Raw genomic sequence first — 18,903 nt, 5'->3', positions numbered from 1 at the left:
AAACGCTTTAAGCTTCACCTTCTGCTGTGTTCACAAGTGCTTTGTTTACAGCCGTAACCAAGGAAACGCTTTAAGCTTCACCTTCTGCTGTGTTCACAAGAGCTTTGTTTACAGTGGTAACCAAGGAAACGTTTCAAGCTCAACCTGCTGAGGTGTTCCAAAGCGGTAACCAAGGAAACACTTCAAGCTCAACCTGCTGCGGTGTTCACAAGTGCTTTGTTTACAGCGGTAACCAAGGAAACGTTTCAAGCTCTACCTGCTGCGGTGTTCACAAGTGCTTTGTTTACAGCGGTAACCAAGGAAACGTTTCAAGCTGTACCTGCTGCGGTGTTCACAAGTGCTTTGTTTACAGCGGTAACCAAGGAAACGCTTTAAGCTTCACCTTCTGCGGTGTTCACAAGTGCTTTGTTTACAGCCGTAACCAAGGAAACGTTTCAAGCTCTACCTGCTGCGGTGTTCACAAGTGCTTTGTTTACAGCGGTAACCAAGGAAACGCTTTAAGCTTCACCTTCTGCGGTGTTCACAAGTGCTTTGTTTACAGTGGTAACCAAGGAAACGTTTCAAGCTCAACCTGCTGAGGTGTTCCAAAGCGGTAACCAAGGAAACACTTCAAGCTCAACCTGCTGCGGTGTTCACAAGTGCTTTGTTTACAGCGGTAACCAAGGAAACGTTTCAAGCTCTACCTGCTGCGGTGTTCACAAGTGCTTTGTTTACAGCGGTAACCAAGGAAACGCTTTAAGCTTCACCTTCTGCGGTGTTCACAAGTGCTTTGTTTACAGCCGTAACCAAGGAAACGTTTCAAGCTCTACCTGCTGCGGTGTTCACAAGTGCTTTGTTTACAGCGGTAACCAAGGAAACGCTTTAAGCTCCACCTTCTGCTGTGTTCACAAGTGGTTTGTTTACAGTGGTAACCAAGGAAACGTTTCAATCTCAACCTGCTGAGGTGTTCCAAAGCGGTAACCAAGGAAACACTTCAAGCTCAACCTGCTGCGGTGTTCACAAGTGCTTTGTTTACAGCGGTAACCAAGGAAACGTTTCAAGCTGTACCTGCTGCGGTGTTCACAAGTGCTTTGTTTACAGCGGTAACCAAGGAAACGCTTTAAGCTTCACCTTCTGCTGTGTTCACAAGTGCTTTGTTTACAGTGGTAACCAAGGAAACGTTTCAAGCTCTACCTGCTGCGGTGTTCCTAAGTGCTTTGTTTACAGCCGTAACCAAGGAAATGTTTGTATGTACGAATGTATTCTAGAAAGCAAGGTTAACTAACTGTCACATTTCCTCTGAACTCTCAGCTGATTAACCCAATCCTGGCTTACTCTGAGAATAAGTTGCTTACACACCCTGAGATTTACCTCCGATTTTGGAAGTGAAATCTGAGTTTATCCACTAATCCGTAAGTCACATAACCAGCTTTCTGGAAAACTCCTGTTTGGTACCACTTAATATTCACACATACAAATCAGGGCTATTATACGAAGCTAAAACTGTTTATTATAATAAAACACATATGGTTTATAATACTAATCTAAAACAAAAACTAGAAAGGTTAATTCAGTTATTTATACTAAAATGTAATTATTTAGTTTATATTAACTAATCTAATCTTTATAATACTAATCTAAAGCTTAAATCATAAAAATATATGTATTCAGTTATTTTACTGAACTAAAATCATACAAATGTATTTATTTAGTTTACTACACTAAACTAAAAAACATAAAAAATTACTTTATTATATTAATTATAAAAATTATAAATCTTCTGAGTTTAATACTAGAATGTTGTTTTAGTTTATTATACAAAAAAAAACTAAAACATTAAAAATATATTTAGTTTATTATTATTTTATTATTATACATATCTAAACCAATAACAACTAATAATAATACTAATAAAAACATTTATTATGCTAATCTGAAACTAAAGAAAATCTAAAAAAAAAAAAAAAAAAAAAAAAAAAAACACAACAAAATTACTAAAACGAACCAGAATTAAAATGAACACTAAAGATAAAAATGACTAACGTTGATAAAAAAATATAACAGCATCTTACTGATACTAAAATAACATTGAGGTTTCAGGCTGGACGTCTTGTGAGTCTTTATCTGAAACAAACATCTCTCTCTCTCACACACACACACACACACACACTCAAACTCATACACACTCAAACTCACACACTCACACACACACACACTCACACACTCACACACACTTCAGCACATCATAAGACTGTGAGGCTCTTTTCTATGAGACACAAAGAGCAGAGAGGGTCCGGCTCGGTCCTGATTGATGTGTTAACAGGCACAAACCAAGCATTTGAATGACCATCACAGAAAAATGGAGATCGAGAAGCAATTACAGAGAAAAATCTGCTGCACAGGAAACACCGCCAGTGGTTTAATAGCAGGTTTCTGATAAATCACACAGCGACACTAATACTAGAAAGCAAATGCACCTAATAGCACCTAAACCGCAGCAGACTCACACACAGTTTTAAACTGTACAAATTATTATTTTTTAGTTCAATGTTTTCTTTGGTAATATTTGTGAACTTTACTAGCTGAGCAGAAATGGTCTCCAAGTAAATCCTACACCTGTTTTAGTTTCTCCTAAACTGTTGAGCTGCATCTTTAAGCTGAAGATGAACAGACAGACAGATACGTACATGCTCAGAGCCATCCATTTCCTGCGGCTGCTTCATGAGCGAGGCTCTGACGACGTCTCCATCGGCCGGAGTGTCTCTCGTCTCCACCTGAGGATCACAGACAGCATCCGAGCGATCTTCAAACACACACTAAACCACAGATGCATGATCACGCCGACCACATTTACATATCAACAGCTGCTCAGTGCTCCGAAACTTCACCTGCTCTGACAAACAACCCTGGAAATCATCTCAAATCAGCCCATTTAACTGAGAATTAAGCATCAGAGACGGAGGGAAATGGGCTGAAAAAAATCTTAATTAAAATTTTTTTTTATTTATTTTCGTTATTTATTTATACTTTTTTACTATTTATAAAAATATTATTTATTTTCATAAAAGCAATTAAGCCTATTTTTTAGGACTATTAAGATTTGTTTCTATGTGACATTTTCATGAGGATTACATTTTTTAATTATAATTTCTGAAACACAAAATACTCTAAAATAAAAAATACTCTCCCTCTCTCATAACAGTAATGTGGAACTAATTAGATCAGAATTTCATCTAATTTTTTTTAATGTATATATATATATTTAAACTGCTGAATTAAATGTTTAAAAAAAAGAAAGAAAAATAAATTATATTAAATTAAATACAATTAATAAAACTTGAATTAAATAAAAGTAATAAAACTAATTCAATAAAATAAAATAACAATTAAATTAAATTAAACAAAATAAATAAAATAATCCAGATTATGAGAATGGGGGGGGGGTGATTTGTTAAAGATGTTTGTAAATAATATAAAAATGCACAAAAAAAAAAAAAAAATTATGGGCTTCAAATGTGAAAATGATTTCCTTTACACACACACACACATAAATATACATATATTGTTCTCTGTCTGCGCTCAAATGCAGTTTTCTCCTGCAGTGCTGCATGGATTGATCCTCTGAGAAAGCATCTGCATCACATCAAGCACAGCTGGTGCATTTTCAACGCAGTGGAAACACAGGCCAACTGTTGCATCTCGAGTTCAAGAGTCGACATAAAGAAATGCAGATTCGTCACACATTAGCATCGGCTCTTACCTGCTGCGGGAGTCGGTCGGGCGATGCAAGCTGATCCTCATGCGCTGCTGCTGCTGCGGTGTGTGTGGGGGCGTGTGTGTGTGTGCTCGCTGGAGAACTCGCAGGCGTCTCTCTCTCTCTCCCCTCCTGCGGCTGCGGCTGCTCCTCGTTTTGCAAAGCATCCAGTTCCTCCGACAAAGACCTGATGTGCGTGTGATGCGTCTCGGCGGAGCACAGCCCACCAGCAACACTGCAGTCTCCGTCTCTCTTCAGCATCTCCAGCTCCGCTTCCATCAGCCAGAGACGCTCGGCTGAGCTCTTCTTCTCATCCTCACTCACCTCCAGCTTCTCCATCAGCTCTGAAGAGTGCTTTCCAATCAGTGTCCTCTTGAGCTCGTCTTCAAGACGTTTCGTGTCCGTCTCAATCAGCGAGAGACGCTCGGCTGAGCTCTTCTTCTCGGTCTCCGGCGTCTTCCCGTCCACCTCCTCTCGTCTCGTTTGCAGATCACGGAGTTTGGTCTCGTATTGCATGGCTTCTCTGATCAAGCGCCGCTCGAGCTGTAGCTTAGCGTTCACGAGACACGTGTACTCGTCCTTCAGCTCCTGGTAGTTCACCTCGAAGTTCTTCTCAGCGAAGGAGAAGGTGTTCCTCTGCTTCTCGATCTCGTCCTGAAGCTCGTTCAGTCGCGCACACATCTGTTCGTTGGCGGAGGAAAGGCGGGCGATGTCCTGGAGCAGCGTGAGTCTCTCTGAAGCTAGCGCCGCTCTCTCGCTCTCCACCGAACGCAGCTGGTCCAGAGCCTCGCGGTGTCTCGTGTCCATCTCGTCACGCAGGTTCTCCGCGTTGAGCTGGTTTTCCCGTGTGAGGTCGTCTCGGAGTCGTGAGAGCTCCTCCTCGTGGCTGAACAAGAGCTGCGTTCTCAAGAGATCCAGCTCGGACTCCAGCGACTCGGCCATGCGGTCTAGCACCGCGTCTTTCTCCCGCTCTAGCATCTCTAGTTTGATCTTATAGTTGGTGATTTCTGATTCGTGCTTGGCTTCTAGTTCGCCGTTGGCTTTGTGCGCTAAATCTAGCTGCGCCCGCAGGTCGCTAACAGCGTGTTGTATTGCCTCTGGGGTGTGTATTTCTGCTCTTTGCAGCTCGTCGCGCAAACGCTCCAACTCTAGCGCCTGACTGAGTTTATCTGTTCTCATCTGCGCTAGCTCTTGCTCTGCCTTTTCTCGCAACACTAGCGTCTCCTGCAGCTTCTGCTGGAGCTCGACGAGCTTCACGTTTAGCACGTTGACGTCTCCGGCGCTCTGGAACAGCTGAGCTTTACACCTCTCCAGCTCTGACTGATGCTGCTGGACCATCTTCTCCGTTTCTGAGCAGTGCTGCGCTTGGATTCGCTCCAGCTCTGTGGTGTGTTGCGTGCGAAGCTCCCGCTTCATCTCCACGATCTGCTGACCGTACATCTCGTCCAGTTCGTCTCTCAGCGTCTCCATCCGGCGTCTCCAGTCGTCCTCGAGTCTCTCTGATTGGCAGCGCTGCTGGAGCTCCTCCACGCTCTTCATCAGCTGCAGGATTTCTCCGGACGACATGCGCTCTTTCTGTCTGGACGCGGACAGCTCTTTTTCACAGGCGTCTAGTTCTTGGGTTTTCGCTGACAGATGTTTGTTGACTTCCTCCACTTGTTGTTTGGAAGACAGAAGCTGATTGTTAAGCTGTGTTATCAGACGCTGATGTTCAGTGTTCAGTAGATCCTTCTCGCGTAAACTCTGTGAAAACGACTCTTCAGTTTGTGTGCGGACCTTATGATGGAAAAAAAACAATTTTTTTTAGTTGAAAGTAGTTGTATTTGATCTAGAGCTGTCTGGTTATTATCTAATCAATAACATGATGTGTCATTTAATCAAATCTAATTAAAAGCTCATTTGAAGGCAATATTGTGTTAAATGAGAAAAGCATTGAACAAAAAAAGTAGTTTTAGAATAAATATTTTGATAAATAATGATGATTAATGAGCATTAATGTGAAATTATATGAAAGTAAAACCTCCAGTGGGTAGCAGCGAGTCACTGTTTTACTGTGTGAGTCATTGAATCATTCATTCAACCGATTCGTTCAAAAGGCTAATCCGTTAAGAAACTAATCATGAGAAGATGTGTCCCAAATCGTGTACTTATGCACTATTCTGTGACATTTTGTAGTATAGTGTTGTGTGTTCACACTGAGAATTCCAAAAAGAAGAAGTGCACTTTAAATACCCGGATGATGCACTTAACTGAATGAACGAAGTGTGAAATGTTGAACTGCTGCAGCTTTATTAACTTAGTGAATGGGGGGGGATATCAAACTCTGAAGGACAAAATAACTTTACATAAATCATACATAGTTAAGTACACAGTGCTTTAGAACACAGTGAATAAGTGTACAGTGCGTCATTTAGGGACGCAGCTATAGTCTTTATGAACGAGTCACTGAATTACTGACTCACTTGATTCGTTCTAAAACTTGGATTCGTTTAGTAAACAAAACAGCTGTGGTTTAAATGGCACTATTTTTTATGTTTTTGAAACTGTTATTATTGTTATACATATAATGGCTATAGTTAATAGTAATTGCTAAAGTTATTGCTATTTTTATAGTTCGTTATAGCTAGCTGAGTTGTCACTAGCACCATGAGTTATCATTATAGTTTGTTTTCGCTATGATTATCATTATAGCTATTATATTTTTTGCTATTTTATAGTTCTCAGTAGTTAATGTTGTAGTTAACTATATATTAAAGTTATCTTTAGCACTATGGTTATCATTATAGTTGCTGTTATACATATCATCGTATAAATAATAGTTATTTTTTGTTTTTTTCTGAAACTGAGCAAAAAGACAATATGAGTGTAAAATGATACACAATATGAGATCCTTGTTTATTAAACTGCATAAAAATACAATCATATTTGCAATCCTACAGATATTGATGAGAAATTCATAAAAGGAAATTTTTTGCCCTCATTTCTTGAATTTCAGGGGCCTATAACGGCATTCTAGTGTTCATTTTGTCAGCTAATTTTAATTAGTCTTAGTCCTGTGTAAAATAGAAACTTTTAGTTTTTATCATATTTATTCAACAGGTTTTAGTCGACTAATAGCATTTTAGTAGCATTTGCGGGCCTAAATAAACACTCGATATACACTCGTCCTGTCTACGTTTTGAACTTCTTTCTTGGTTGCTTTAATAAGCATTAGCCATATACATGAACAATACTATTTTTTTGGCCTGATTTGAGCAAAGCTTATGACTGGAAACAGCTGCCTTGGGCTGAACTCACCCTCTCTGCTTCACTCAGACTCTCCTGAAGCTGCGCGATCAATAACAGCTGCTCCTGCGTCTTCTCCTGGTGACCTCTGACCTGTGCGTCCCTCTCGTCCAGCTGTTGCTGGTACAGCGTGATCTGTTGACGGGCCTGGAGGAGATCTGCGGCGGTGGAGCTGATGTTGGAGCTACGCAGTATCTCACCGGCCTGCAGCTGAGGGAAGATTGAAAGCGTTGTATCAGAGAAACTAACAAACAACGATAAACCCCATTTATTTTAACAACAATAAAAACAAGCAGGAGTTAAAAGTTTTCTTTTAATACGAATGTATCAGTCAAAAGGTTTTAGCTACTTACCGCCTTCACACTATATGTGGGTGGATGTTTTTTATGCTAATCCATGTGGAATCCACGTTATCAGTAAAGATACTAGCAAAGATACTAACTTACATCGTTATCTTGTCTTGTTAATACAGTGTTCGCTAACACTATCGCTATAATTATAGTTATCATTATACTCGCTATTTTATTGCTATAATTGGAGTTATACGTATAGTTATCGCTATTTTTACAGTTGTCATTATAGTTATCGTTATATTTATAATCTCTATAATTATAGTTATCGCTATCATTTTGGCTATTTTACTTAACACTATAGTTATCATTTGTTAGTTACAGTTAACATTATAGATATCATTAGAGTAATTGCTATAGTTATCGTTAACATCATATCTATCATTATAGTTATCGTTATACTCGCTATTTTATTGCTATAATTGGAGTTATCCGTATAGTTATCGCTATTTTTACAGTTGTCTGTTATTGTTATACTTACAATCTCTAGAATTATAGTTATCACTACGTTTTTGCTATTTTTATAGTTAGTACTTAACGTTATAGTTATCATTAGTTAGTTACAGTTGGCATTATTGTTATCATTATCGTTAGCATCATATCTATCAATATAGTTTTCGGTAGTGCTATAGCAATCATAATCGTTGCCGTTATACATTTCTATATAGTTATTTTTAGGGGTTATAGTTATCATTGCTATAGCTATCATTTTCATCATCATATTTTTATATATATCACTAATTAACGTTATAGTTTTCATTATAGTTATAACTAGAGTAATTGCTATAGTTATCATTATAGCTATAGTTATCATAGTTATCGTTAGCATCATATCTATCATTATAGTCCTCGTTATCGCTATAGCAATCATTAATATCGTTAGCCTTTTAGTTATCATTATTGTTATACTTATCATGGCTAAAGTTAAAGCTATTTTTATAATTTTCATAAAAATTCTCGCTAGAACCATAGTTATCATTTATAGTTTGTTTGCGCTGGAAACATCATTATGGTTATCGTTACCATTTTTGTCATTTTTATAGTTAACAGTTAAAGTTGTAGTTATTATTATAGTTAACACTGGAGTGATCACTAGTTATCGCTATATTTATTAACACTATTGTTATTATTTAAGCTAACGTTAACATTGTAGTTATCATCATATTTGCAGTTATACATATAGCTATAATTATTTTTAGGGGTTATCGTTATCATTGCTATAGTTATAGCTATCATTTTCCCTATTTTTATAGTTATCACAAATTAACGTTATAGTTTTCATTATAGTTATAACTAGAGTAATTGCAATAGTTATCATTATAGTAAATGCTAGTTATCAGTTATTATAAATATTGCTAAATTATAATTAAAGTTATTATTAATGTAATTGCTATAGTTATCGCTAATTTTTTAGTAATTATAAGATAACGTTATAGTTATAATTATTCCTATAGTTATTGTTTTTTGGTATAGTTAGGCTATTGCTATAGTATTGTTAGTTATTATCGTTATCAAAGTAATAGCTTAATATAGCTATCACTATAATTATCGTTACAGTATTATTACAGCTCTGGTTACAGCTGTTTTTTACTGTTAGAGGCTAAGCTAAATCATAATAAAGCTCATTGATTGCTTTTGAGAATCGAACAGAACTGCTAATGACTCATGAAGCACGTCTGATACCTGTTGGAACTGAATCTGTAGTTTCTGGCTTTGCTCCGTCAGCTCCAGAAACTCCCTCATCACTTCCTCCTTCTCGGTCCGTGCCTGCTGCAGATTGGAGGTGAGCTGTGTGATGATTTCATCCCTCTGTTTCAGCGCTTCCTCGAAGTCCTGCAGCTGAGGAAACAAAGCCACATCACACAAGTAGTAGTAAGACAGAAGTAGCAGTAATGTATTTAAAGGCCAAATTGATTATGCATAATTCATACAGGCAAGCTAATGAACCGTGCAACGTTTAATATTAAATGTTTTATCACAGAAAACCATTACAAAGAAAACGCTTAACCATTTAGTGCATATTATTCATACTCAGGCATAAAGCACGCTTCATCAATAAAGCATGTGCTGAATTTCATCTTTTAATATCACTGTTTTAAAGACACTTAAAGTGTTTTCACATTAAATGTTTTGGAATGGCCCTCTGTTTTAAGTGATTGAAATATTGCGACGGGTTCTTTACATGAATTGCTAATGGCCAAAACTTGCATTTTATTCACATATCTTTGTTTTATCCTTTTGGGAGGTGATTTATATATTATAGGATTGGAACAGAGAGAAAATTGGCCGGATTGTGCTGTAGTTCTATACATGTTTTACCCAGAGGTCTTTGAGCCAGTCACATGACTGAAAGCTGTGAATAGAGCCGTTTTACTTTAGCACTTAATTCACTGGCTTCTTAATACATATTCATTAATTCATGGATCAGACCAAATTTGGGATATTATTCTCTGTATTTCATTAATGCACAAACATGAACATACGCCTCTGATTTAACATTTAAAGCTCAACTTTTGTTGTTGTTGTTCAAGGAGATGAGCTTTAAGTCACCCAATGCTTCACATGCATTATTTGGTACAAAATATTTTCATGGCAAACTTATGTTTCCTTGTTTACCTCTTAAAATATTTGCGCCTATACATTGTTTCTGTTAATAGTTTTTAAAGTTTCCTATTTTATAGTTCATAAGTGTCTTCATAAGGTATTAAAAATTCAATTATTTATGCATTTACATTGTGTTTGCGTTTTCTAATTTGTGTATATATGGGACGAAATTAATTAAAATTATTAACACTCTCTGTAGCCACAAAGGCCTAGCTGTATAACTGTCAAATATAAAATCACTTGGGAGCTGTAAATCTGTGCAGTGCGTGAGGACTAAGGTGAGTAAAAGAAACCTTCAAAATGTGATTAATATTTTTACCTGTCAAGTTATTATTATAACTACTAAAAATCTAAAAGGGGTATTCAGTAAATAGTGTCCCGTGTGTGCAAAGGTGCTGCAGTTCTCATTAGCATCAAAATAAAAGTGCCGATATTTGGAAAAATGCCAAATATCGGCCGATATATCGGTAGACCACTAGTGTAAATCATTCATAAAAATGTACATAAAGTAATTGCATGCTCATGCCTCAATGCCAATAAGCTGTGATGTATTATACACCAATGAAATAGACGTACTTGCACATTTCAACAAAGTCTGGGATTTCACTCCGTTATGAAACATAATTGAACAACCTCCTCATGTCCCAAACAGCAGGGGACCGCATATATTTCAATGAAACACTTTCCCTGCAGATTTACATGACAGAAAGTGACTTTCCTGGCAGCCTAATTGAGTCAATGTCAAGAAGAAAGACCGTTCGCATTGTTCAAAGCTGAGTCACACAGAGACATTATGTGAACAGCTATGAGATCCGCTCGGTCTAATCACAGTGAGGTCGTATCAGTGTCACGCGTGGGCATCCATCATCCATCCATCACCCACTCATCCAGCGTGACTCACGAGTCCTTAACGAAACAGCGCAGGTCTGAGGACACGTACCTGCTGCACTCCATCAGCTCCAAACACGGCCCTGATCTCCTCGAGATCGCGGCTCAGCTCCTCCATGGCCATGTTTTTGGAGGCTAACTCGTCCTCCATGATCTGAATACGGCTCTGAGGACGACTGCTCTGTAGATCAGTCTCCACACGTACTTCGGATCGCTGCAGATCTTCCTCCTGACGGAGAGACCAGGACAGAGTACGACTCAGAGATTCAGGAGCGTTTATTATAAAGCCCTTTCCAGAGAAACACTGCCGGTGTTAGAGCTTGCTCAGGAGAATCTGAGAACTTCCTACTGAATCCCAGGGTTATTATCCTTCACTAAAACTAAAGCTAAAAACATTTTTAAAAACATATATTTGTTACTTGGAAAAAAATATATATATAATAATATTTTAATTAATTATTAAATTAAGTAAATGCTTAATATTTTAATTATTAAAATATTAATATAAAAATGTATAATAAATTATAGTAATTATAGTACAATTTAAACTTATTTTAAGATTTCACATGCTAAAATAACTAATAAAGAAATGTATAATAATCTATACAGACTAATAAAACATCAATAAAACGTAAACTAAAATGTTAAAATAGATAATTCAAAATATTAATAAAAACTACAACAGTATCTCAGTGATACTTAATGGCTGAATGATGCTATTATGCTTAGATTTAATTCCTATATTTTAGAATTCAATAAAGAAATCAGCAAACTACATTTTAATATAAAGGTTTTTTAAATTGTGGTTTGTGAAAACTGATAAAACATCAAATAACTAGAACTTTACCTCAAATTAAAATAAAAAAAAACAAAACGGAACAGAAATAAAATGAAAAAAGGATAAAAGTATAAAGTAAATATCTTATTTTAGCTAGTTTAACCTGATGTATTAAAATAACTAAAATCTTTAGATATATTTATTTTAATTATATTTTAATTAAAAATAAACACTGCTAAATCCTGACTATGATGCTTGTTTTATTCCTATTTAATCTTTACGCAAACATTTTTTTTTTTTACATTTAGCAGAAATAAGATATTTTAATTTATAGACAATTCATCATCAATACTGGTACTGTATCTGAAAAAAAGGGAACCTGATGTCGTTAAATCTCTTTTTCCTTTCTGTCGATGGTTTTAGTCGCTGTAAAGCTAAATGGCTCTCTTATACAAGCAGGTTATACGGCCTTTAAACGCTCCCCTCCACCAATATAATATACAGCCCACAAAATGCCAAGCAGCCTTGTTTTTCCCTATTCATGTGGTGAATTAAGTGAGCGTGGTTAAAATGCCACAGGACGGCATCCGTGGCCTCGGCATTATCATATTCACAAGCAGCTGAGCCTCGTAGACGAAGGTAAAGAAAGAGGAAATGTGCGGTTAGTGCATCAGAAGAAACACCGCGTCTCGGAGGAAACAGGAGAGAGAGAGAGAGAGAGAGAGAGAGAGAGAGAGAGAGAGAGAGATTACTGCTTTATCATTACTGTACCCCGATCACAGACGACGTCAAACCACTCTCTGTCCTCTCGTGGAAACCATTTACCTGTCAGTTCATCAGAGAGGGCTTTTAGGACAACATCTGCACAAACACAATGCAATCTGCACAAAATACACAGATTCCTGCATGTAAACACGCTCACTTTCACAAAAACATGTAGAAAATAAACACCTTTTTGTAGGACCATTATGATTTTTGGACTATATTTTCATGACAAATTCTGTAATAATGTGAAGATTGTAAAAAAAAAATATATATATTATTACTATTAAGATCATCACTATTCTAAAAGTAATTTTCTTATATTTATGTAATTATTATTTTTTAATAATTAAATATTTGTATTAGAATTTTAGATTATTTTAATATATATATATATATATATATATATATATATATATTATAATAATATATATATAATTTAATATTTTTATTTTATTTTACATTTTATTTAACTTATTTTATTCTATACCTCTCTTAACTATACTTTCACTGATTTTATTTATTTTAATTTATATATATATATATATATATATATATATATATATATATATATATATATATATTATTATTATTTTTTTTTATTTAACTTATTTTATTCTATACCTCTATTAAGTATACTTTCGCGGATTTTTTTTTTATTTTAATTTACACATTTATTTTTTTATTTTATATATATATATATATATATATATATATATATATATATATATATATATATAATATTTTGATTTTACTTAACCTATTTTATTCTATACCTCTCTTAACTATACTTTCACTGATTTTATATATACTTATTTTATTCTTTACCTATTATTTTTTTAAACGAACGCCAGTACAACGAATAAAATTATGAAATGAGTTGAAATGTTGAGCTATTTAAACTAAACAAAATGCTTAATCCTTAAAATGTTTAAAATTTATTTAGAAAATGATCAAATCCTAATTTACAGAAATATAAAATTGTACTGAAAAGTGGAGAAAAGGTGCTTAAGGAAAAGTAAATAAATAAATAAATAGTTTTTGTATTATGAATTGAAAAAGGAAAATGTGCTTGATGATAGATAATTGTTATTGTTTTATTTGGTAATTGAAGGAGAAAATGCAGCTAGGAAAATTATAATTTTCTTTTTTAATAAAGCACAAAAACTTCTTGTTTGAGAGTAACATCTTTCAGTCGATCTCTGATCAAATTTCAGGCAGCTTTTGTACGATTTGGCTGCCTAGCAACCAGCAGGTCACATGGTGCGTTGAGCATGAGAGCTGGAGAGGACCAAGCGGTGAAGGTTTCTGCATTTCTCTTTTGTGCTGCATCATAAAGCGCTCACGAGCACAGTCTCGTCCCCCGAGTCATTAACAAAACCAAACTCTGGCCTGAGAACGAACACATAAACCCTCGCTTCATAAAACACAGACGTCTAATCGATCGCTTTTCAACTCGTCACTAATTTGACATTTTTACAATTAAATTCAATACAAACAAATGCAATTAATATTAAAATACAAATACAATAAATATGTCATTATTAGAATAAATAAACACATAAATAGCCTTTTCCGATAATATAGATTATCAGAAGAGAAAATGTGCTTAAATAAATCAATAAATAAACACACATATAGTTTTTGTTTTGAGAACTGGAGGAGAAAATGTGCTTCATGAAAATTATGTATTTATTAAACTTAATGGAAAATAAATCCATTATTAAATATACAAATAAATGTTTTTTGCATTTATATTTGAAGGGAGAATATGCTTAATGAATGTAAATAAATAAATAGTTTCTCTATTAATACCTGGAGGAGAAAATGTGCTTAATTTAAATAAATAAATAAATAAATAAATACTTTTGTTTTGATAATCGGAGGAGAAATATGCTTAATTTAAATAAATGAATAAATAGTTAAATAAATAGATAAATAAATAAACGATTCTTTTATAACCGGAGGAGAAATGTGCTTAATTATTAAATAAATAAATAGCCTTTTTCTTGATATTTGGAGGAGAAAATGTGCTTGAATAAATAGATAAATAAATATCTTGAATGTCTCATGGATCTTACCTCAGATGAACAGTCTTCGGCTGTCGTTGAGACCTCACTCTCGGGCTGGGAAAAGAAAACATAATGAGGTCACATGCGCAATTAATTTCTACATTGTTCCACTTCCTGAGCCCTCGATGTTAGTGGGTCACTCATCAAGACCGAAATGATTTTAAAAAAAAGAAGCAAAATGAAATAAGTGCAAAGAAGAGAGAAAGAGAGTGATCTGTCTCCACACTTCAGATATAAAAGCAGGACGGCCTTTGTGCGGATCACGGCTAATTACACAGATGCATGAACGTCTGACCTACATCCAGATCTGAGACGCAGACACACAAACACAATAATAACGAGCTTAATCAAAATGAATAAATAGCTTTTGTATTGATAAATGGATGAGGTGTGCTAATATGAATGAAAAATATTTTTTTATTAATAATACAAGCAATACGTAACCAATTGAGACTTGACGTTTAAGTTACACTGATGTTTAGTAGTTACTGTGGTAGGTCAGGAATGAGACACACGTATACACTCAAGAACAAGAGTGTGAGATCTGACAGATTTCAGCACAGTCACAAGTGTTGTTTCCACGGCAACAGCTGCGGGAGGATGTTAGAGGAGCATTAGAAACTTTGCCGAATGTGTATCACCTGCAGACCACACTTCAGAGACAGAGTCAGAGACAGAGTCAGAGACAGAGGAGACTCTCAGAGACGGTTGAGATGGAGCATGAGCTCACAGGGAGAGGTGAAGAAACCTCTGTTGATAAAGCACACGGACACACTGAGAGAATTGAGCAGGATCACTCCAGCACTGCTAATCTGCTGCAGGGACAGACAAAACATCACACACACACACACACACACACACACACACACTCACTCGCTCTGTCGCTCACTTACTCACAAGCACAGACATACTCACTCACATGCACACACACTCAAGCATACACTCAATCACTCACTCACGTGCACACAGACACACACTCACACTCACAAGCACAGACATACTCATGGGCATATACTCACTAACTCACACTCAGACACGTGTACTCACATTTACACTCACTCACTCTCAGTCATGCACTCAGCCATTTACACTCACTCACACTTTTACACACACTCATTCACCCGCACACTCACTCATTTACACACACTCACACACTCACTCATTTACACTCACTCACACTTTTACACACACTCAATCTCACACTCATTCACCTGCACACTCACACACTCACTCATTTACACACACTCACACTTTTACACACACTCACTCTCACACTCATTCACCCTCACACTCACACACTCACTCATTTACACTCACTCACACTTTTACACACACTCACTCTCACACTCATTCACCCGCACACTCACACCACTCACTCATTTACTCACTCACACTTTTACACACACTCACTCTCACACTCATTCACCCTCACACTCACACACTCACTCATTTACGCACACTCACACACTTTTACACACACTCACTCTCACACTCATTCACCTGCACACTCACACACTCATTCATTTACACACACTCACACTTTTACACACACACTCACTCTCACACTCATTCACCCGCACACTCACACACTCACTCATTTACACTCACTCACACTTTTACACACACTCACTCTCACACTCATTCACCCTCACACTCACACACTCACTCATTTACACTCACTCACACTTTTAAACACACTCACTCTCACACTCATTCACCCGCACACTCACTCATTTACACACACTCACACTTTTACACACACTCACTCTCACACCCATTCACCTGCACACTCACACACTCAATCATTTACACTCACTCACACTTTTACACACACTCACTCTCACACTCATTCACCCTCACACTCACACACTCACTCATTTACACTCACTCACACTTTTACACACACTCACTCTCACACTCATTCACCCGCACACTCACACACTCACTCATTTACACTCACTCACACTTTTACACACACTCACTCTCACACTCATTCACCCGCACACTCACACACTCACTCATTTACACTCACTCACACTTTTACACACACTCACTCTCACACTCATTCACCCGCACACTCACTCATTTACACTCACTCACACTTTTACACACACTCACTCTCACACTCATTCACCCGCACACTCACTCATTTACATACACTCACACTTTTACACACACTCACTCTCACACTCATTCACCTGCACACTCACACACTCAATCATTTACACTCACTCACACTTTTACACACACTCTCACACTCATTCACCCTCACACTCACACACTCACTCATTTACACTCACTCACACTTTTACACACACTCACTCTCACACTCATTCACCCGCACACTCACACACTCACTCATTTACACTCACTCACACTTTTACACACACTCACTCTCACACTCATTCACCCTCACACTCACTCACTCACACTTTTACACACACTCACTCTCACACTCATTCACCCTCACACTCACTCATTTACACTCACTCACACTTTTACACACACTCACTCTCACACTCATTCACCCTCACACTCACACACTCACTCATTTACACTCACTCACACTTTTACACACACTCACTCTCACACTCATTCACCCTCACACTCACTCACTCACACTTTTACACACACTCACTCTCACACTCATTCACCCTCACACTCACACACTCACTCATTTACACTCACTCACACTTTTACACACACTCACTCTCACACTCATTCACCCTCACACTCACACACTCACTCATTTACACTCACTCACACTTTTAAACACACTCACTCTCACACTCATTCACCCGCACACTCACTCATTTACACTCACTCACACTTTTACACACACTCACTCTCACATTCATTCACTCACTCATTTACACTCACTCACACTTTTACACACACTTACTCTCACACTCATTCACCCTCACACTCACACACTCACTCATTTACACTCACTCACACTTTTTTTAACACACTCACTCTCAAACTCATTCACCCTCACACTCACACACTCACTCATTTACACTCACTCACACTTTTACACACACTCACTCTCACACTCATTCACCCTCACACTCACACACTCACTCATTTACACTCACTCACACTTTTAAACACACTCACTCTCACACTCATTCACCCGCACACTCACTCATTTACACTCACTCACACTTTTACACACACTCACTCTCACACTCATTCACTCACTCATTTACACTCACACTTTTACACACACTTACTCTCACACTCATTCACCCTCACACTCACACACTCACTCATTTACACTCACTCACACTTTTAAACACACTCACTCTCACACTCATTCACCCGCACACTCACTCATTTACACTCACTCACACTTTTACACACACTCACTCTCACACTCATTCACCCGCACACTCACTCATTTACACTCACTCACACACTCACTCTCACACTCATTCACCCGCACACTCACTCATGCACACAAACACACTGACACACTCTCAGGCTGATTAACCATTTCAAACGCAGTTGTCTGTTGCCTGGGCAACCACTAATTTCACACTCATCTATGACTGCAAACACACCACAAACCTGCTGGGCTTTAAAATCATCCACATACATTTATCAAGAGGCAAAAGAGCTGGGAAGATCAATATTCTACGCTCTGTTTAAATGTATAGTATGTGTCTATATAGAGAGGGTGATCTTTAAATCTGTTAATAATGCTCTAACCTTCAGGCCATACAAGATCAAGACAGGTTACTTTTCTTCACCAGGTTTGGAGAATGCAGCATTGCATCAGTGTCTCATCATTGAATGCTCTGCAGTGAATGGGTGCCGTCAGAATGGGTCCAAACAGCTGATAAAAACATCATTGCTGAGAGACTAATGCAATGCTACATTCTCCAAATCTGATGAAAACACAAACTCATCTACACAGAGTACATTTTCAACAAGACTCACAACTGAACAAATGTCAAAGGCATGATTTATTATTCAATCTAACAAATCACTAATCAGAACTATTATAGTTAACTGAAACCAAAAAAAAGGGTTATTTGAAATAAAATAAATGGTAACATCTTATTTCAGCTAGGCTAGATCCAAATAAAACATTTTACCTAACCCTAACTCAAAATATCAATAAAACTAAAATAATATCTAATTTATACTAAAATATCACTGAGCTGAGAGAGGTATTGAAAGATCCATCACTATCTTCAAACAAACACAGAGGCTATGCATTATTAGAGTCATTATTCTGCAATTCCCTTCAGAGCTGCTAATGCTGCAGAAATTACACACTTCACCTTTAAAAACTAGTTATAGCAGTTAATCCACAACAACAGCTGCAGAAACATCTACACAACCAACCCAAGACACGCATTCAGAAACAACACAGCGCTCGCTCAGATCAGACACTGCTTTACACACACACCTTTATAAATA

General features: G+C 36.9%; 1 protein-coding gene across 5 annotated transcripts in view; it reads right to left on the bottom strand.

Moving 5' to 3' along the window:
- The window catches only part of LOC113062489 (A-kinase anchor protein 9), a 75,538-nt gene that overhangs the window by 47,428 nt on the left and 9,207 nt on the right, over positions 1-18,903 (bottom strand). For 4 of the 5 annotated variants that reach the window (XM_026232379.1, XM_026232383.1, XM_026232381.1 and 1 more), the window contains exons 3-9: positions 14,482-14,526; positions 12,410-12,463; positions 10,913-11,089; positions 9,052-9,207; positions 7,031-7,228; positions 3,740-5,509; positions 2,667-2,753 (exon numbers count right to left, since the gene is read on the bottom strand). In XM_026232379.1, the coding sequence (XP_026088164.1) occupies positions 2,667-2,753; positions 3,740-5,509; positions 7,031-7,228; positions 9,052-9,207; positions 10,913-11,089; positions 12,410-12,463; positions 14,482-14,526 (2,487 nt within the window). The remainder of the gene's footprint in view (positions 1-2,666; positions 2,754-3,739; positions 5,510-7,030; positions 7,229-9,051; positions 9,208-10,912; positions 11,090-12,409; positions 12,464-14,481; positions 14,527-18,903) is intronic. The other variant, XM_026232382.1, reaches the window with a different exon arrangement.

This window comes from Carassius auratus, chromosome 44 (assembly GCF_003368295.1).
Source record: "Carassius auratus strain Wakin chromosome 44, ASM336829v1, whole genome shotgun sequence".
Lineage (NCBI taxonomy): Eukaryota > Metazoa > Chordata > Actinopteri > Cypriniformes > Cyprinidae > Carassius > Carassius auratus.
Note: the sequence above shows the minus strand (reverse complement) of the source record. Positions and strands in the feature narration are given on the sequence as shown.